General features: G+C 39.6%; 1 protein-coding gene across 2 annotated transcripts in view; it reads left to right on the forward strand.

Annotated features, from left to right (window-relative positions):
- The window catches only part of LOC117926684 (two pore calcium channel protein 1B), a 98,113-nt gene that overhangs the window by 50,506 nt on the left and 26,456 nt on the right, over positions 1-21,151 (forward strand). For both annotated transcript variants that reach the window (XM_034845903.1, XM_034845904.1), the window contains exon 14: positions 3,175-3,232. In XM_034845903.1, coding sequence (XP_034701794.1) covers positions 3,175-3,232 — 58 coding nt within the window. The remainder of the gene's footprint in view (positions 1-3,174; positions 3,233-21,151) is intronic.

Below are 21,151 nucleotides of genomic sequence, written 5' to 3' on the forward strand. Positions count from 1 at the left end.
TGTTTTTCTTTGGTAGGAGGATTCCTCATCCTTCTATTGTACCTCCTTTTTATCAATATATTCCTTTGTTGTTTCCTATCAAAAAAAAAAAAAAAAATAGAGAAACAAAAAGCAACATCATTTGATAACTTTCTACCATGAAACCACCATATAAGACTTAACTCTTGAAATAGAAGAGCCCATCTCACATAAGCCCTCTACAAATTTTACTATTTTTGTGGAGGTTTTGAAAAACACAATAAGAGTTGAATAACCGATTTTCCTAAAAGCTTAAGCCGTTAAGATTTGGACCTTCAATTTATATCATGCTCTAATACCCTCCCTCCTTCCCCTCTCACATGCAATCTCATACCTACCATGGATGGCGAGAACAACATGACCTATAAAAAACAAAAATTCGCATTTTTATCACAAATAATTTCATAGATAAAAAATTTCACACTTGAACTCGGTACCTTCAGTTAACTAGTGTTCTAATGCCATGTTGAGTAACCAATTTTCCCAAAAGCTCAAGTTGTTAGGATTTGGACCCATAATGTATATCATGCTCTAACAAGAAGGAAAAAACTAGCAACAAAATTAAATTGCTTAGTGAGTGAATAACATATAATAAGTTAATAGCAAATTTGAGTACATACAAAACAAAATTGAGTTTAAAAGAAGGTGAGGGAATGGGATCTCCTAAACCAAGAACAGAAGAAGATCCAATAGCAAGAAGGATTGAGGATATATTAGAAATCTTTTTTAACTTAGAAAATTGTGAGCAACTTCTAATCATAAGATAAGAAGCTCTATATTTTATAATCTACAAAAAGAAGACTAACTAGTGGTAATAAAAGAATGTTTACCTAAATCTGTCAAGATAACAGTAGGAACATGTTGATCTAGAGGCTCTATATCCTTAAAGTTTATTGATTGTTTGACTGCTAGATAGTGAGAGGGTGTGTAATTGTGTGCATTTATGAGGTGACTTCTTTTTTGTTGTTTTGGCATCCTTTGTATACCTCCCATGTACTTGGGGTGTGGCCCTCTTTTTTTTATTGACATTTTTTGTATATTCTTGTTTGCTTATCAAAAAAAAAAAAAAAAAAACATTTGGATTGAGAAGAAATCTCTAGAGACTGCTGCACTATTTTGTTGTGGTCTCACAAAGACAAGGCAATACAGTCCCAATTCCCACCAATAGAGGGTAGGAACATCAACTCTATCATCAAAATAGGGGACAACCTGATTAACCATTGCAAAATGGCCAAAATTGTCCCAACACTTATCAAACATCTAAATAGTCCAGCCATAATGTGTGCATTTCCCATTGCTTTTAATGTTATCTCCACTCCCTCTACACTGAGACCTCAACATTGAATAGGAGGACCGCCTTGCCTTGTCCTATAGATGCAAGGGTTGAAGTATCCTTAATACCATTTCCAGATGAAGAGAACTATAAATCAATATGATGAAGTCAAGCATAGATGTTATTAAGAGATGGTTAGCCCTTTCTAGCCAATATACCGTGTTTGACCTCAATATATTAAGGCTAGAGAGAAATTTGGCAGCCTAGAACTCTCTCTGCCTTCTTTTTAATCTTAATATCAGCAAACAATGGAACAATGGTTGATATACATTTAATTCCTCCCAAAGGGGAAGGGATGCACAATGCTCACAATGTCCCCCACCCCCCCTCCCCCCCCTCCCAAAAAAAAAACAAAAACAACAGAGAGAAAAGAAAAGAGATCCTAATATAATTGCTAGATTCTAAAATTTTTTTTATTTTTATTTTGGAAGTATGCCTCTCTAATTGCACCCCATATCTCCCTTGAAAATTCTTAAAAGAGGAAATCAGCACTAACATAGGGCTCCATATTATTCCACAGCCATGTTATTGTCATAAAGTTATTCTATTGCCACTTATCAAAGTTCTTGGATTTCCAGATGAGGATCTTTGAAAAAATGTTTTAGTTTCTTCTTTATCCTGCCCTGATATATACCTTCATGGCTTTAACTCACAATAAATAATTAGGTTACTTTAGTTTCACTGAATAAATCTGGATACTAGCAGTATCTCCAAATTTGTAATCACTACTAAATGCCATAATTTTAACTATTGAAGGGAGAAAATAGGGACCACTGCAATTATTTCTGAAGCAAAGGGATGTTAGTCAACTTCAACACTAACATGAACATACTAGCATAACACGGCATGACCATTAATCTATCTGTGAACATGTCTCACACACCAGAAATAATAGAGAAGGTTTGTAGTACTACAGATGTGAGAAGGATACTTACATCACATAGACAGGAGGTGAGACTTGACACTCGAATCGGCATGACCATTGATATATCTGAGAGCACATCTCTATGATTAAACTTGCACTATATTTGTATTACACAGCATGACCATGGATAAATCTTAGAACACTTCTCACACACTAGTAATCATAGAAAAGGGTTGTTGTACTATAAATGTAAGAAGAGTACCTCACACAGACATGAGTGACTTAGCACTTGGATCAGCAGCTTCAAGGGATAGATATTGTAGCACAGTATTGAGTGGCATTGGTGCAATACCGAGCTGTGTTGTAGCAGAAGAAAATGCAGCCAGGGTTTTGTGATGCTTCAATACCATGTTATTTGAGAAAATCTTTTTATGTTATTCACTAAGAAGATAAGACAAAGCATATATATAGTCTTCAGAAGACAAAACAAAATTTATTATTTTGCCTACTAAGAAAAAGACTAAACAAACTTTTCTCCCCATAAATCCTAAAATGTGAATCTGTAGCCCACCACTTTCATTGTAGAAATTTATTTTAGTGTTAATCTACATCACAATATGTGCTTAAATTTTTAGTCTACTGAACTAGTGATTGCACATATTTTTGCTCCATGTTTTATAAATTTACTTCTGTAATACACTGATGAGTGCAGCCAACTTAAAGGTTTTTCTGGTTAGCTGTAAATCACTTCAGGGATTGCTTATCTTATTTGCATGTGCTTGTGAATGTAAAAACAATACTATATTTGAACCTTTTGTCCTGAGCTGTTTTTACTTTTTGTTTTACATGATTGAATGGCCTGCTTAGTGACTCATGAATTATGCAGAGTTGTAGGTGGCTTGGTTCTTGTAAATTTAATATGAAACATGCTAATTTTTAATATTAAATGGGGATGCAGCTTGATATAGAGAACAATTCTGCTCAGAAGGTTTGGCAGAAGGTAGAGTTTGTCCTTGGTAAGGATTTCAAAAACTCTTATTTTTAATGTATTAAACCTTCCATTTATTTATTTCCTTCATTTATAAATTTGTATATGTTTATGCTTTATGTTACTTGTTTTGTGAGATGAAACTTCTTTTGACCCACATGTTCCAGGAGTGGATGTCCTTCCTGTTGGTGATTACATGTTAAGAAAGTTCATTTTCACATTGGGAGATCCTAGAAAAATGTAATCAACATATTGTTTTCTTTAGGCATCAAGAATTTTTAAAGACATGTTTGTAATGCTAAGTCTAGAGCAAGGGGTGGGGGAGGGGGGAGGGGGGAGGGGGGAGGGGGGGAGGGGGGGGGGTGGGGGGGTTACCCAATTAAAAATATTTAGAATATGTAGTGATGAATAAAGATGATGAAATAAATTCTCAATCACATAAGAAAAACTGAATATACATGAAAAACTCTACATAGTATCAAAATACCCATCCAGGTTAAAAAAACACAAGCCAAGCTGGCCATGACAAAGAATCCACTAAAATAAGACCAAATTACAAAGTCTTACTAGGATAACAAGCCTAAATGCAACCCCCAGGATCCTTCTCACCTCTATTTTGAACCTTAAAACATTCTTTGACGCCTTAGTGGATCTTCTTCTCAAATGCTTCCAAAGAAGTGCTCTGATGGCTCTCTCTTGAACTCCCTTAAGAGACACCTGTCTTCACAAAAGGGAATTGCACGTAGTGCCAAAAGTATGAAAGTATGGGTAATTGTTTCCTAAAATATAAAAGACAAACCTTTGGATTTCTTGAGAGAAAAATTTGGTGTTAAAACTTCTCTCTGCTCTTTTTTTTTCAACTATTTACATTAGAAAGCAACAACTAAATTTTTTTAGTCAAATTAGGAAATAGAATTTCACAGTTTTTAAAAAACACTTAAAGATATAATTTGAGTCAAGATGATAAAGTGGATTTCTTTTTCCTTTCTTTTTTTTTTTTTTGGTGGGGGGGACTTCAAGATATAATTTTAAGTTAGAAAAGAAAAGAATTTTATATTAAAAACAGTTTTAAATTCCAATACAAGTAAAACAACTTATATGCAATTCTAATGCAGTACAAACACCTAAGAAACTCTCATATACTTACCCACCACTTTTTGTAGCTTTTTTAATCCAAATCTTCCAGCCTTGACTTCTTTCACAAGATAAAGTCCCTAGGATTGGATTTGACTCAAACACTAACTGAACAGTGCTAGCTTTGCTAGAAATTGGCAACAGTAAAAAAACAATGACAAATTCTTTCACTTGAAGAATTATGAGTTCAATGGCACCAGCTAGATGCAAAGGCATTGTTCAAAATCCTGTTGTGAAAGGTGAATTTTGATCTTCAAAAAAACATAAACCTAGTGGGACGCATGAAAGGGACCAAATTTGATAAAATATTATCATGGAAATTTGGTGTGTAGATGGAAACAAGATTTGCATAGTCGCAAAGACAAGCTTCAATATCGATGAATATAGTTCCCTTATGCACTTATTGACTCAGAAAAAGTGTAGGTATGCACACAAATATTTTAATATTAGACTAGCTGTTAGAAATCTGCACAATTCCTTAATTTCAAGGGTGTAATTGACTGTTGTTTTGTTACCATGTATATTCTAAGGACTTAGCTGTTAGATAAATCAAATATTTTTCTTTATAGGACAATTGTGTTATATCTAGAAAGTTGTAGAATCTTAGCTTGATATCACCCTAATTTTTCTTTTATATGACTTTTATTCAATAAAAATAAGAAGAATTGGTTCTAACCAATATGGTATCAGAGCACCATCAAGTTTCTAGGCTTTCTATCCTTCTTGCATCTTTTGCAAAAAAGTCTTTGACATATTCGTCTCTTTTCCTCTTTTGTTCAACTCTTCCATATTTGCATTTGGCAAATATGGTTGACAAACTCTCTTCTCAAAATCCTTCAGATAGATTTTGTCAATCCACAAAAGGGCTCAACCAATCTTTGATAATCTAACCCTTCAAATCACTATAGAAAAACTCAATGGCTACAATTTCCTAGAGTGCTCTTTGTCTGTCAAGAAGTTCTTGAAGAATAGACATAAAATGGGATATCTTCGAAGAACAATAAAAGAGCCTGACTGCATTGATCCCAACTATGAGCCATGGGAGGTTGGTGTAGTGGAAAGTTTGTTTCCAAACGAAATGAAAAACACTCAAGAACAATTACAAAGATCACATTAGGATCTGAAAATTGGGGAATAATTCTGCTAAATTATATTGAACTCCTTCTAACAATTACAATAAGCTTTTAAATAATGTTTGTAAGGCAAAAATAAAGGAAATAACTGAAATAGGAAACTAATGATGAACTTAAAATAGAAACTAATGATGTAGGAAACTAATTATGAACTTAAAATAGAAACTAATGATGGTCGTGTGCTGCATCAATCCCCTCCACTTGAAGAAAACTCGTCCTCGATTTTTTTGGCGGCAAAGAAAACTCATCTCGGGGAATATTCGAAGATATCAACAACGTTCAAAGTATTGGAAATGTTCATATCAGCTAGAAGATCAATCTTGTAAGCATCATCGCCAATCTTCCAATAAACCACCAATCTTGAAATGTGATAAGTGTTCCTCCTCATTCTTACTGTAGATAAGAATATCATCAAAATAAACCACAAAAAATTTTCTAATAAATTGACAAAGAACTTGGTTCATTAACCGCATGAATGTGCTTAGCATACTTGATTGCTCAAATGACATCACTAGTCATTCATAAAGGTCATCTTTAGTCTTGAAAGTCGTCTTCCACTCATCGCCTAGTCGCATACAATTCTGGTGACAACCACTTCATAAATCAAGTTTGGTAAACACCACAACACCTTTTAACCTGTCAAGCATATCATTAAGACATGGGATAGAAAAGCGATGCTTGACTGTTATTTTGTTGATAATGTGACTGTCCACACACATGCACCAGCTATTGTCCTTCTTTAGGGTGAGTAAAGCTGGGACCCTCACAAGGACTCATGCTCTCACGAATCAAGCCTTTATCAAGCAACTCGTTAAGTTGTCGCTCTTGAACCCTAGTGGGAATATTAATAGTTGCTTCAAATTAGCCCTTAACCACCAATGCTACTACAAAATTTGGCTCCTTGACTTGCTTAAAGAAATCTAGACCCACTATGTTGGTGAATAACAACTTACCTTCCTTAGTAACCGAATTGCTTTCTAACAATTGAGATTGTGACATCAAAATGATCTTCTTATCAACCCACCAACAGACGAAAGTATCTTCACCCTTGTAAGTGGCATCAACATCATAGTGCCACACCCTGCCCAATAAAATATGATAAACATCCATACCCATCACATCACATACGATCTCATCTTTGTAATACTTCCGATTAATAAAGGAACTTTGCAAACCTCTAGCACTTGAACTTTTAGGCCCTAAAAACAGATCTATCTCAATCTTCAAATTTAGTGCTTTCACCAAAGCCTTGGAAACAACATTCTTGCTACTGCCACTGTCAATAATCACGTTGCATCCTTTATTATGAATAGTGCATCAAGTCCAGAATGTTTTATGTTATTGAGAGTTGTCTGGCTTCTTTGAGGCAAGCAAAAGTCATTGGACAATGTACACCACTTCTTTTCCCACATTTCCTTCTACAAACCTAGCACCCTCATAGATGTCTTTTTCAAGAACATGTTCTTCTTCAATGCCACCTTCTTTTGCAAAGTTAACAAATCATCTGTTTGGGCAATTATTTGAAAGATGGCTTGGTTGGTTGCATCAGAAACATTTTCCAGGGTTTAGACACGCATAAGGGTCATTATTGACTCGTTGTTGCTACTGGTTTCGACCTTGAGTATTAGATCGAACAAGGGCTGAAGTTCCACTTTGATTCTATGCCGAATTTTGAGTTGAAGGGGCATTGTTGCCTAAAGTTGTTTGGAGTAGAAGAAACTTCTTGGGTTGGTCACCAAAAGTTACTTTGAGTGCATGTCGTGGACCTATTGATCTATTTTCTACTTTCATCGCCAAATCAATTGCATTTGTCATGGTCCAAACCCTTTGAAGAGCCAATCGATCTTGAATAATTGACTTTAGGCTTCTAATATAATGAGCAATTAATTAATCCTCTGTCTCGGACAAATTAACTTGGGCATTTAACTGATAAAATTCCTCCGTGTATTCGTTCACAGTACGGTTGGCTTGCCAACAATTTTGATATTGTTGGTATAAAAATTGCTCATAATTCGGAGGGACAAATCTTCTTTATAACAATTGTTTCATCTTGGGCCAAGTACAACCACGTTGTTTTCCTTGCTATTAATGATTATATTGAAGTTGTTCCCACCATGCAAAAGCTCCGCCTTTTAACTTATACGTCACGAGCTTTACTTGATTTTCTTCTGAAATATTCAAATAGTCAAAAAAAAAAATTGACGGTATGGACCCAATCGAGAAAATCTTCAATGTGTAATCGGTCGTCTAAACTCAGTAGATCCATCTTCATTCTAAATTCTTGCTAATTTTGACTCCAATTGTTAGCTCGATAATCGAAAAGAAAATCATATTTTTCCCTAAAAGAATGATCCAACCTCTGTTGCTACCTTTGTTGAATATTCCTCTATTGTGGAAGTTGAAAATCATCACCATCTCAAAAAAATGGAAAGAACGCGTCTTGTCCATCAAAAACCTTTATAGTTGCTCATGGAAAGCAACCACCATCCTCGAACTCTTCGTCGCCGCTAATTGGAACCCCTCACTAGAGTTCGTCATTGTCGTTGTCACACTGCCTAGGAGCTCCTCAATTCTGATGTCCATACACCCAAAATGGAAAGGGCTCGTAAAAATCGAGATTTGTGGTTGGACCTGTGCAAATCGTGCCTCCATCATCAATTTTTGGCCTGATCTGTGGCTGGCATCGATCGTCGTAGCTGCCCTCCTACTAGTTGCCATGCTGGTCTGGTCATTGTTCCATGGGTTCATTTTCCCTTCGATAGTCAACGCAACCACCATTTGCGTGTGGTTGCGAAGAGTTTTGTCGATCTCGTCAAGTCGTTCGTTGATTTTTTCAAACCACCATTCGTCATTGATGGTTCATTTTTCACTAGAACTGTCGTTAGCCATCAAATCGAGGTAAAAATCCTTGCTCTAATACAATTTTTGCGTAGTGGAAGGTTTGTTTCAAAACAAAGCAGAAAACACTCCATAACAAACACAAAGATCACAACAAGATTTTAAAATTAGGGAATAATTCTAATAAATTATATTGAACCCCTTCTAACAATTACAATAAGCCTTTAAATAATATTTGTAATGCAAAAATAAAGGAAATAACTGAAATAGGAAACTTAAAATAGGAAACTAATGATGAACTTAAAATAGAAACTAATGATGATTGTGTGCTACATCAGAGGCTGAGAACTCCATGGTAATATCCTGGTTATTGAATTTGATGAAGCTAGAAATTAGAGAGCCTTTCCTATTTCTTTCCAAGGGAAGGAAGTTTGGGATCTTGTTTCCTAGAAGTGCTCAAAGCAAGGAGATGTTCCCAAATATATGAGCTGAAAACTAAGATCCATGCCACCAAACAAGGGAATCTTGATGTGACATCATATCACAGTACCCTAGAAGTATTATGGCAGGAACTTGACATGTATTAGCATGTCAAAATGGAATCTGCTGCGGATGCTGCTAAACTTGCTGACTTGCTTGAACAAGAACGTGTATTTGAGCTCCTTGCTGGTCTAAACTCTGAGTTGGATCAGGTAAGAAGTTGTGTCTTTGGAAAAGATTAATTCCCTTCTTTACATCAAGCTTTTTCCCTTGTACGTCTTGAGGAATCCAAGTTGGGAGTCATGGTGCAAACATCTTCTGAGAACCATGGCTGAAAAAGGAACTATGGGAAGAGAAAAAGATCCAAAGTGGTGTGACTTCTGCAAGAGATCAAAGCACACCTGAGAAACATGCTGGAGATTGATGGAAGGCCTCAATGAGGAAACAAGGGAAGAAGATACTCTAAAAGTAACAAAGTGTTGAACAACTGCAAATACAACATCCACTGGCTAATATGAATCCTCCAACTATTGGGAACATGCCATTCACAAAAGAACAGATTGATCTTTTATATAATATCATGGGAAAATCTGAAGTGCCTTCATCTTCGTGTGCTTTTGCACAATCTGGATCACATGGTAAGGCCTATAAAATCTGTTCAATTTCTAATTCCAACCCTTGGATTCTTGATTCTGGAGCTAGTGATCATATGGGTAAAGAATCTAATTCTTTTGTATCCTACAATACATGTTTTGGGAAAAAGGTTCAGGTTGCTAATGGTTGTTCTCTCCCTGTAAAAGGAAAAGGAAATGTGTTGTTCTCACCAAAAATCACTCTAAGCTCAGTTTTACATGTCCCTAATATGACCTGCAATCTTTTGTCAGTGAGTAAACTTACAAAAGCAAATAATTGTTCAGTCGTCTTCTATCCTAATCATTATGTTTTTCAGGACCTATCTTTGGGGAGGATGATTGGTAGTGCTAAGAAAAAGGGTGGACTTTATTATCTAGAACTCGAGGAAACAAAGAAGCTTCAAGCCTATTAAATAAAGGGAATTGCATAAAGAAATATGGAGGAATATTGGCTGCTACATGAAAGATTAGGTCATCCTAGCTTCTTTACTCTAAAGATACGTGGCAGCCTCGATTTTTCCAAACTTAGATGTGAAGTGTGTGAGTTAGCAAAGAATCACCAAGTTTCTTATCCTTTGAGAATTAAAAGAAATGATATTCCTTTCTCTATTATTCACTCTGATGTTTGGGGACCCTCTCGGATTCATTGTTTGTCTAGTGCTAAGTGGTTTGTAAGTTTTGTGGATGATTGTAGCAAGACAACGTGGAATTTATCTCTTGAAAGAAAAAGTTGAGATAATAAATATACTCAAGTTGTTTTACAAAATGATTCAAGCACAATTTTGTGCACAAGTAAAAGTAGAGTGGCAGAAAGAAAAAATCAACACTTACTTGAGGTGGCTCGAGCATCGATGTTTGCAAGAAATGTCCCTAAACTTTTTTAGGGTGATGCTATTCTCACGGCTGCCTACTTGATAAACAAAATGTCCTCCAAAACTCTCGACTTTGATCCCCATTAGCAATCTTGAGAAGTCATTTCTCCCATATTCCAAGTCTTGGTTCTCTCTCTCCCAAAGTCTGTGGTTGTAGTGTATATGTTCATGTTCCTAGTAAGGATAGATCTGAACTTGATCCTAGGGCTAACAAATGCATTTTGCTAGGATAATCACCTACAAAAAAAAGGATATAAATGTTTTCATCCTCTATCTAGGAAGAAATTTGTTACCATGGATATGGGATTTTTTAAAGACCAACCATACTATCAGAAAACTGCTCTTCAAAGGGAGAAAACACAAAATGAAGATCAGCTACAATCATGTTTTATTCCATTACATATGCCTACTTGGGAAAATGAAAGAGAGGGGGAGAATCAAACAATCCAAGGAGGAAAAGATGTTGAAAAGGATGTTGAACTGCTTGTTTACTCCGAAAGACATTGGGAATCTATATTGGTATAAGAAACTGTTCTCCCTATGCACAACTCATCATCCACTCTAGAAGAAGGTACAACTTCCAACTCTAATCCTTCAAATTCAATCCTTTATCATTCCAACTCCTCTCTTATTTTTAATACTCACTTGGACATTCCTATAGCAATACTCATTGGGAATCAAACAATCCTTGTCCAATTTTATGTCTTATGACAGAATAAACAACAAATACAAAGCCTTTGCAACTCAATTGGCTATGGATTCAATCCCGAAGTATTTGGGGGAAGCCATTGTCGATCCCAGATGAAAAGAAGCCATAAATGAAGAAATGAAAGCACTAAACAAGAATCAAACTTGGGAGATTTCTAATTTGCCTCCAAGGAAACATTTAGTTGGATGTAAGTGGGTGTTCACCATCAAGTACAAGGCAGATGGCACCATAGAAAGCTACAAGCCACGTTTAGTAGCTAAGGGATATATGTAGTCTTTTGGGATTAACTATGGAAAAATGTTCACTCTGGTGGACAAAAGATGAATTCCATTTGAATCCTACTATCTCTAGCAGCAAATCATGATTGGCCACTCCAACAATTTGATGTGAAGAATGTGTTTCTACATGGAAACTTAGAAGAAGAAGTCTTTATGGATCCTCTACTTGGTTTTGAACATCAATTCAACAAAAGGAAAGTATGTACATTTAAGAAGACATTGTACGAGTTAAAACAATCTTCAAGGGCATGGTTCGGAAAATTTACTCTTTATCTTTCCTCAAGTTTGGTTATCGAAAAAGTTAAGAGTTCCTTGAGAAAAGATTAACCATACTTACCATCTGCGTTGATGAAATGGAATCTACATCTCTCAAAGGAAATATATATTCAACTTGCTTAATGAAACAGGTATGATAGGATGCAAACCCACAGATGCTCCTACTGATCCAAACCAGAAGTTAGCAACCCAAGAAGGTAGTGTTCTTGTAGATAAATGGAGATATCAAAAGGCTGATTTATCTATCTCATACTCGGCCAGACATTGCATATTCTGTTGGAGTTGTAAGCCAATTCATGCATGCTCCCCTTGAAGAACACATGGATGTTGTGATGAGGATCTTAAGGCATCTAAAAGCTACCCCAAGGAAAGGACTCCTATTTTCAAACAATAATCATTTACATGTTGAAGGCTATACAGATGTGGATTAGGCTGGATCATTGACTGACTGAAGGTCAACTACTGGTTACTGCACCTTTGTTGGAGGTAATTTAGTAACTTGGAGGAGTAAAAAGCAACTAGTAGTCTCCAGATCTAGTGTTGAGGTTGAGTTCCATGCAATGACCTTAGGAATTCGTGAGCCTATGAAGCTATTCTGTGATAACAAAGCTACAATTAGTATTGCTCACAACCGTGTTCAATATGACAGAACTAACATACTGAAATCAATATGCACTTCATTAAAGAGATGCTTGATATTGGGATTGTCTACACTCCTTACATTCATACTAAACTTCAATTGGCAGATCTATTCACTAAAGGTATTGCAAGTCTATGGCAAGCAAGTTGAGCATGCAAGACATTTTCGAACCAACTTGAGGAGAAGTGTTAGAAATCTGCATAATTTCTTAATTTCAGGGATATAATTGACTGTTATTTTGTTACTACGTATATTCCTAGTGTCAAAATATTGTGTGAATGGCCGAATACCTTGGCCTTGAGTTTTGTATATTATATATAGACTTTACAAGGATGCTATACATGGAAAGCAAATAAAGCAAATAAATTCCCGCATGATTCTAGCCCTATACATGTAAACTATAATCTGTCAAATAATGTATGTTAACTGTACAGAATAATAAATGGAGAAATAAGGAAACAATTGTGGGCTAAAATAAGGAAAGAAGTGCGGGCAGCCCCCCTCAAATTGATGCAGGTTGATCAACAAGCATCAATTTGCTACTTAGCAAGCAATGTCGATGACGAGGGAGAGCCTTGGTGAAGATATCAGCAATTTGGGGGGTCTGAGTTTCAACACTCTATAGTGTTTTGAATCTTGTTTGGAAAAGATGATTTGTAATCAGTCGGTTGTAGTGGAGAGAAAGGTTTTCCAGGTGAAGTCTGAAGATTGCAATGGAGGAAAGTGGATTTCAATAACAGAGAGAAGCCGAAGTTTTGTGGTTTCTTTAGGTTTTGGAGAGGAGGAGACGGGTTGGTTAGTGGAGCAGTTAGAGAAAGTTGTGGATTTGGAGGCTTCCAGGGGTTTTGTTCGAAAAATGAGGGGCAAGACTAGGACTCATCTGATGGAGATATGTTTTAATAGCAGAGGGAGATATATGAAAATCACATAATATGTTGCAAAGAGAAAACCTTTGGTCTTAGTTGTTCCAAGAGGTGTTAATGGCTGTGGGTGGGAAAATCTGAGGAAGGTGATTGTTTCAGTCCAAGAGTTCTCTGTTCAAGCTGAAAGAGATTCGAAGGAGAAGCAAAAAAAGCCTCAAGAGTGCAAAGGAATGTATAGAGGTGAGAGGTCCTATGCTGATGTGGTTGCAGAGAAAGGAACGAGGAATGGTGCAGAGATGCCAGTTGGAAAATGGGCAAGAGCAATGAGTCCTTGTAAGGTGGAGAATTATCTGGCATGATGAAGTGCAAAGTTGAAGAGTTCGAAGTGGAAAAAAAGTCTTTTCAGGTAAAGTTTGAAGGATCGAATGGTGGAACTTGGGTATCAGTAACAGAAAGGAGCCGTGGTTTTGTTGTATCAGTAGGATTTGGAAGGGAGGAGATGGATTGGTTAACGGAGCATTTGAAGAAAGCTGTGGAGTTGGAGAATACCAGGGGATTTACACGAAAGTTCAGGGGCGAGAATAAGTTTCATTTGATGGAGATTTGCTTCAACAATAGAGGGCGATTCATGAAAATCACAGAGATTGCTACAAGAAGGAAACCTCTTCTTCTTGTCATCCCCGAGGGTGTTAAAGGTAATGGATGGGAAGTCCTTAGGAGGGCGATTCTTTCAGTGCAAGATTATTCAGATCAAGTCGGAGTAGAGTTGAAGAAGACGTTTGACAATACTCAGATGAATAAAAGCATATATAGAGGTGGTCGGTCATACGCAGAGGTGGTTGCAGAGGATGGAAGTAGGAGTGGAGTTCCATTATCAGCTGGAAAATGGGCCAGAGCCGTAATATGTGAATGCAAAGAAAAAGTCCAAGACTGGACTCATGAAGGCAAGGCCATTGCGAGGATGATGGGTGTGAAAGGTATGGTGTCTATAAATCCCATTTCCGCCTTCAAGGGGTGTTTCTTTGTAAGTACAGCAGGAAGAGCAATATGGTTCCAGGAGCAGGAGAGACTTTTAGTGAAAGGAAGGCCTGTTCTCCTAAGAAGATGGGCACCAAGTGAAAATATGATTATTCCTGGAAAATTCAGACGGGGTTGGTTAGAGTTGAAGGTCTTCCTTTCATTTGTGGGAGGAAGACCAGCTGAAATTCATCTTGAAGAAGTGGGGGAGGGTGACGGAGGTAGCTAAGGAAACCGTGAAGCTGTTGGACTTGACGAAGGTGAAGCTGTGGGTGGAGATGCATCCTAATGTCGTGCTTCCAGCGTTGCTTGAGGTGGAAGACGGGGCCTGGAAACATACAGTGGCAGTTGCAGTCATCGGAGAAGAGGGTGAAGACGACACGGTCAAGTCCGAGACATCCCACTGCAAGTACGAGTGGTTGAAAGAAGGGGTTGCGTCTCTCAGACGACAAAATTTGCAGAGGGGCTACGAGGTAGCATCAGGGGTAATGAGTGCTACAGTAGGGAGCTTCTTCACCGGGCACGCTATCGGTGCTCAAGTAAAAGCATGGCGGCCAAAAGGGAGAAAGGAAGGGAAGGGAGCAGATTGGGCTTAGTAGAAGAGAATTTTCTTGGGCCCATAGTGCCTGAGACTTCAATTAAAGCCCATCCAGCAAGGGCCCAAAGAGGGAGAAGGAGTCGTGGGCTGCAAGCTGGCCCAGACGCCCCTCAAGCCCATGACACAGCAGCATCATCTTCTTCTCTCCAACGAGTGGGCTCCTCTGCAAAAGCGACCACGCAGCTATGTTCAGGCGACGAGAGGGCCGACGTCGAGGTAATACTTGGAGAGGATGGTCGGGCCGATGAGTTACAGGCCCAGACGTTATCCAACCCTAGCCCACCTTCAGAAACAGAAGACGATTGTTACGGGCGTCGGACTGTGGGCTATAAGTCAATAGGCCCGTTGGGGTTGGGCCAATTTCTAGGAGGACCGAAGTCCTCTGGCATGAAAGGTAGACCTCGAGAGGAAGAAAGCGCAGCGAGGAAGGGGAAAGCTCCACTGGTTCAGATGGAAGTCTTCACGCAAGGGGAAAAGACGACGGATTCAAGGAAGATGTGGTCCAAAACCTTCCTTCCAAGCGCGGCTCGCCGTCTTGGACAACGGAGTAGCAGCGAGCCTCTTCCCCTACGGAACGCAGCGCCTCGTCGCGAAGCTCGCAATCTGGGAGTGGACGGCGGGTTGGGATCTCAAGGTATCAGAGACAGTCCCATCTTCCGTTGTCTTCTGCCAAGGAAATGCAACAGCTGGTCAAAGGAAGAGAGATCGACGTCAAGTGGAGAGATGGACCCGCGAAAATCCCAAATCGAAGACGACAAAGGAGGATTTACGGGCCGAGCGGGGTACGATCCTTGTGGTTCTTCAGTCACGGTATCACCTTCTATTCCAAGAACCAGAGGTAAGGAAATCATTTTGGGAGAAAATTGTGAAATTCCGGGAGTGGAAAACTTGGAGGAAAGCCTGCCTTTTTCTTCTCAACCACCCGAGCCTTATTCATCTTCTTTCTGTAATCTGGAAAAGACTCTACCGGGTCCCTCTGGTCCTCATCTCCCAAATTCAGAATTTTTTTCCCAATCTCCTTCGGTAAATCAAGGTAAATTTCCTGAAATAGGTGATGTTGGCCCTTTAAATTTTGATGGCATCCCTGTCCATGTTGAGGAGGAGAATCAGAGAGCTGTTTTTGACCAGATGACCTAGAGATCTAACCCTGGGAAGTCTTCTAACCTGATGTCAGGCAGTCCGGGGGTTAATGTGGCATCCCCACCGGAAGACTTTCTTATCGATGGCCTGTCCCCTAGGAAAATGGCTAAAGTGCGAGAGGTTCTATGCTCTCTGGACATTAAGGTGTACTCTAGGAGGAAGAATAGAGGCCCATAGGCGTTTGAATCCAGGTGGATTTGGTTTGGAGGGTTAGGGCCTGAGTGTTTTTCCATGAAAATTATCAGTTGGAATGTTAGGGGTTTGGGTTCGAGTATTAAGCGTAGGGTGATTAAAGATTTCCTTAGGTCAGAGAATCCGGATGTTGTGATGATTCAGGAAACAAAAAAGGAGAAGTGTGACAGAAGGCTAGTGGGCAGTGTCTGGACGGTCAGAAATAAGGATTGGGTTATTCTCCCAGCGTGTGGGGCATCAGGAGGGATTTTGTTCATCTGGGACTCAAAAAAGTTGTGCAAGGACGAAGTGGTTTTAGGCTCTTTCTCAATATCGGTCAAGTTTGCCTTGGAGGGTTGTGGATCTCTTTGGATTTCTGCAGTTTATGGTCCAAATAGTCCCTCACTTAGGAAGGACTTTTGGGTGGAACTTCATGACATTTATGGTCTAACTTTTCCGTTGTGGTGTGTGGGCGGTGATTTTAATGTCATAAGGAGAAGTACAGAAAAATTGGGGGGCTCTAGACTAACTTCAAGCATGAGGGACTTTGATAGTTTTATTAGAGAATGTGAAATGCTAGATCCACCTCTTTGAAACGCATCATTCACTTGGTCAAATATGCAAGAGTCTCCCGTGTGTAAGAGATTAGACCGTTTTCTTTACTCAAACGAGTGGGGGCAGCTCTTTCCCCAAGACATTCAAGAAACCCTTATCAGAAGGACCTCGGATCATTGGCCAATTGCTTTGGATACCAACCCGTTCATGTGGGGCCCAACACCTTTTAGATTTGAGAACATGTGGTTGCAACATCCTAGTTTCAAGGAGAATTTTAGAATCTGGTGGAGGGGTTTTCAAGGAAACGGATGGGAAGGCCACAAGTTCATGAGGAGATTACAATTTGTTAAAGCCAAATTGAAGGAATGGAATAAGAATTCTTTTGGAGAGCTTAATGAAAAGAAAAAAAGTATCCTCAAGGATTTAGCTAACTTTGACGCCATTGAGCAGGATGGGGGTCTCACCTCTGAATTGTTAGATCAAAGAGCCTTAAGAAAAGGGGAGCTAGAGGAATTAATTTTGAGGGAGGAAGTCCATTGGAGACAAAAAGCTAGGGTGAAATGGGTTAAGGAAGGGGATTGCAACTCTTAAGTTTTTCATAAAGTGGCTAATGGCAGGCGAAATAGGAAATATATCAAGACTTTGGAAAATGAAAGGGGCTTAGTGTTGAATAATGCCGAGACAATCACAGAGGAGATCTTACTTTACTTTGAAAATCTCTACGCGAGTCCTATAGGAGAGTCTTGGAGTATTGAAGGATTAGATTGGTCCCCTATTTCGGAAGAGAGCGCGATAAGTTTGGATGCCCCTTTCACTGAAGAAGAGATTTCTAAAGCCATTTTTCAGATGGATAGGGACAAGGCTCCGGGGCCTGATGGCTTTACTATTGCAGTATTCCAAGACTGTTGGGATGTGATTAAGGAGGATTTAGTGAGAGTGTTTGCAGAATTTCATAGGAGCGGAGTTATCAATCAAAGCACTAATGCCTCTTTCATTGTTCTTTTGCCCAAAAAGAGTACGACAAAGAAAATCTCAGATTTTAGACCCATTAGTTTGATCACTAGTCTCTATAAGATAATAGCCAAAGTGCTCTCAGGGCGTCTTAGAGGGGTTTTACATGAAACCATCCATTCTACTCAAGGCGCTTTTGTTCAAGGGAGACAAATAATGGATGCGGTTCTCATAGCAAATGAGATAGTAGATGAGAGAAGACGATCAGGGGAGGAAGGTGTCGTCTTTAAAATTGACTTTGAAAAGGCTTACGATCACGTAAGGTGGGATTTTTTAGATCAAGTGTTGGAGAAGAAGGGGTTCAGTCCTAAATGGAGAAAATGGATGAGTGGATGTTTGTCATCGGTATCTTATGCAGTATTGGTGAATGGTAGCGCTAAAGGTTGGGTTAAGGCATCGAGAGGATTAAGACAAGGCGACCCTTTATCCCCCTTTTTGTTTACTTTAGTAGCAGATGCATTGAGTAGGATGCTTTTGAGAGCAGAGGAGAGAAATATGTTGGAGGGTTTCAGGGTGGGTAGAAACAGAACTAGGGTTTCTCATTTGCAATTTGCCGATGACACCATCTTTTTTTCTAACACTAGGGAGGAAGACTTGCAGACTCTCAAGAGTCTTTTGTTAGCATTTGGGCATATTTCTGGGCTTAAGGTCAATCTAGACAAGAGTAATATTTATGGTATCAATTTGGATCAAGCTCATATTTCAAGATTGGCTGAGACACTTGAATGCAAGGCTTCAGGCTGGCCTATACTCTATCTGGGTCTTCCTTTGGGAGGGAACCCCAGGGCAGGGGGATTTTAGGATCCTGTGATTGAGAGAATTTCAAGAAGATTAGATGGATGGCAAAAGGCATACCTATCATTCGGAGGGAGGATAACTCTCATCCAATCTTGCCTTACCCATATGCCCTGTTACTTTCTGTCTTTATTTAAGTTACCCGCTTCAGTCGCTGCAAAAATCGAGAGGTTGCAGAGGGATTTTTTATGGTCAGGGATTGGGGAAGGCAAAAAGGATCATTTAGTCAGGTGGGATGTCGTGTGTAAACCGAAGGAAATAGGGGGTTTGGGTTTTGGGAATATTTCTATGAGGAATCTCGCTCTTTTTTAAGGAAATGGCTGTGGAGGTACCCTAGAGAGGGTTCAGCTCTATGGCATCAGGTCATACTTAGCATTTATGGTTCACACTCCAATGGTTGGGATGCTAACACATTAGTCAGATGGTCACATCACTGTCCTTGGAAGGCTATTACTCAAGTCTTTCAGGAGTTTTCCTCGTTTACTCAGTTTGTGGTAGGAAATGGGGAAAGAATTCGGTTTTGGGAAGATTTGTGGTGGGGGGACCAACCTTTGGGTTCTCAATATCCAAGTCTATTTAGAGTAGTCTTGGATAAAAACATACCTATTTCTTCAGTTCTCGGTCCTACTCGTCCTTTCTCTTGGAATTTAAATTTCCGTCGTAACCTGTCAGATTCTGAGATAGAGGACTTAGAAGGCCTCATGCGATCTCTCGATGGATTGCATTTATCTCCTTTGGTTCCAGATGCCAGATTTTGGCCCTTATCTTCTTCAGGGCTTTTTTCAGTTAAATCTTTCTTTCTAGCTTTATCCCAATTTTCTGGATCTCCTCAGGTTTTTCCTTCTAAGTTCGTTTGGAATTCTCAAGTTCCTTTCAAAGTGCAGTCCTTCATCTGGTTAGTGGCACACAAGAAGGTGAATACTAATGACATGCTACAAGTGAGAAGACCCTACAAAGCCCTTAGTCCGGATATTTGTATTCTGTGCATGAAGCATGGGGAATCAGCTGATCATATTTTTCTTCATTGCTCCTTGACGATTGGGTTGTGGCACAGGCTATTTCAGTTAGCTAAGATGGATTGGGTCCCCCCGAGGAGCATCCTTGACATGATGCACATCAAATTTAATGGATTTGGTTCGTCTAAGAGGGGGATAGCCTTGTGGCAAGCGGCAAGCACCGCTCTTATTCGGATTGTGTGGTGGGAAAGAAATGCGAAGATTTTTTAGGATAAAGCAAGGAATTCAGAGTATCTTTGGGACTCTATTGTTTTCCTTGCTTCTCTTTGGGCTTATTGTTCCAAGGTTTTTAAGGGGACCCCCCTTAATGTGATACAACTTGATTGGATAGCAGTGTGTACTCCTTAGGGAGAGGAATTTTTAGAGTGTTTGCTTGTGTTTCAGTGTATTTTTCTTTAGTTTAGCTTTCTTTGGCAGGAGGATTCATCATCCTTCTTTTGTACTTATTTTTATCTATCAATAAATATTTGTGTCGTTTCCAATCAAAAAAAAAAAAATGGGCAAGAGCTGTGGTTTGTGAAAGTAAAAGGAAAATACGAGACTGGTATGAGGTTGGAAAAGCTATAGCGAGAAGAGTGGGGATAAAAGGAATGGTGTCTGTAACACCCATTTCTGCTTACAAAGGGTGTTTTTTTGTGGAATCTGCAAGGAAAGCTCAGTGGATTCAAGATCAAGGGAGCTTCACTGCGAGAGGAGAGGTTATTGCTCTGAGGAAATGGTTGCCAAAAGAGAATTCAGTCGTTAATGGAAAATTTAGACGGGGGTGGTTGGAACTAAGAGGTCTCCCTTTCCACCTGTGGGATGAGGTGCAGTTGAGACACATTTTGCAGCAGTGGGGGAGGGTAACGAAGGTGGCGAGGAAATCTTTAAAGCTTGTTGATTTGACGAAGGTAACATTGTGGGTGGAGATGCTTCCATATGTCGTGCTTCCAGCGCTATTAGAGGTAGAAGATGGAGAGTGGACATACATGGTTGCAGTTACAGTCATCGGAGAAGATGACGGAGAAGACTCTATCAGGCTTGAGTCGAATCGCAGCAAGGACGAGCTGAGGTCAGTCGGGGGTTGCGTCTTTCAGAAGCCACAGAACGCTGAGGGGCTACGAGCTATTGACAGGACCTTTGAGAGCCATAGCTGGATGCCTCGTCATCGTTCCCATTTTCGTTCTTCAGATTCAAAATCGGCTAAGGGGGAGAAAGGAAAGGGAAGGTGGATGCTGGGCCCAATGGCGGGAAGCAATATCGGGCCAACTCCAGACGCCTTTGAAGCCCGTTGTGAATGGGCCCAATTTGGGGCGAAAGATTTTGGGCCCCTAGCGAGTCCAGCCCATAAAGGATCCTCTAATGGCGGCCCAGATGCATCTTCGTCTTCAAAGCTCCTAAGACCAGGGCTCACTGCAAAGAATAAAATGTCGGAAGCTCTTCTTCAAGTGTCGGCAAAGCCGAAAGGATCTTCAGTCTCCGTAAGGCGCAGAGCAAGAAGTGGGCCGCCGAGATTTGAGGAGGAGTCTTCTACCCCGAAGCGAAACTTAGAAGGAGGTGGCTCACTGGAGACAAATCGAGACGCTTCTCGGGGCAAATCTCACTCCAGAAAGAACGATCTCTCCACTGGTTTTGAAACATCCAAAGCTTCTACCGGCGAGGCAGAGGGAGAAGAGGGGATTTTGCAATGCGATTTGTTCAATGAGGTGCGTACCCCTTTCTCAGCTGTATCTGAGCGAGATCTTCCTCTGTCTGGGGCTTTTGAGCCAAATCTTATTCCCGAAACCTCTGTTTCTTTGGTTCATCCTTT

The sequence above is a fragment of the Vitis riparia genome, chromosome 12, assembly GCF_004353265.1.
Source record: "Vitis riparia cultivar Riparia Gloire de Montpellier isolate 1030 chromosome 12, EGFV_Vit.rip_1.0, whole genome shotgun sequence".
NCBI lineage: Eukaryota > Viridiplantae > Streptophyta > Magnoliopsida > Vitales > Vitaceae > Vitis > Vitis riparia.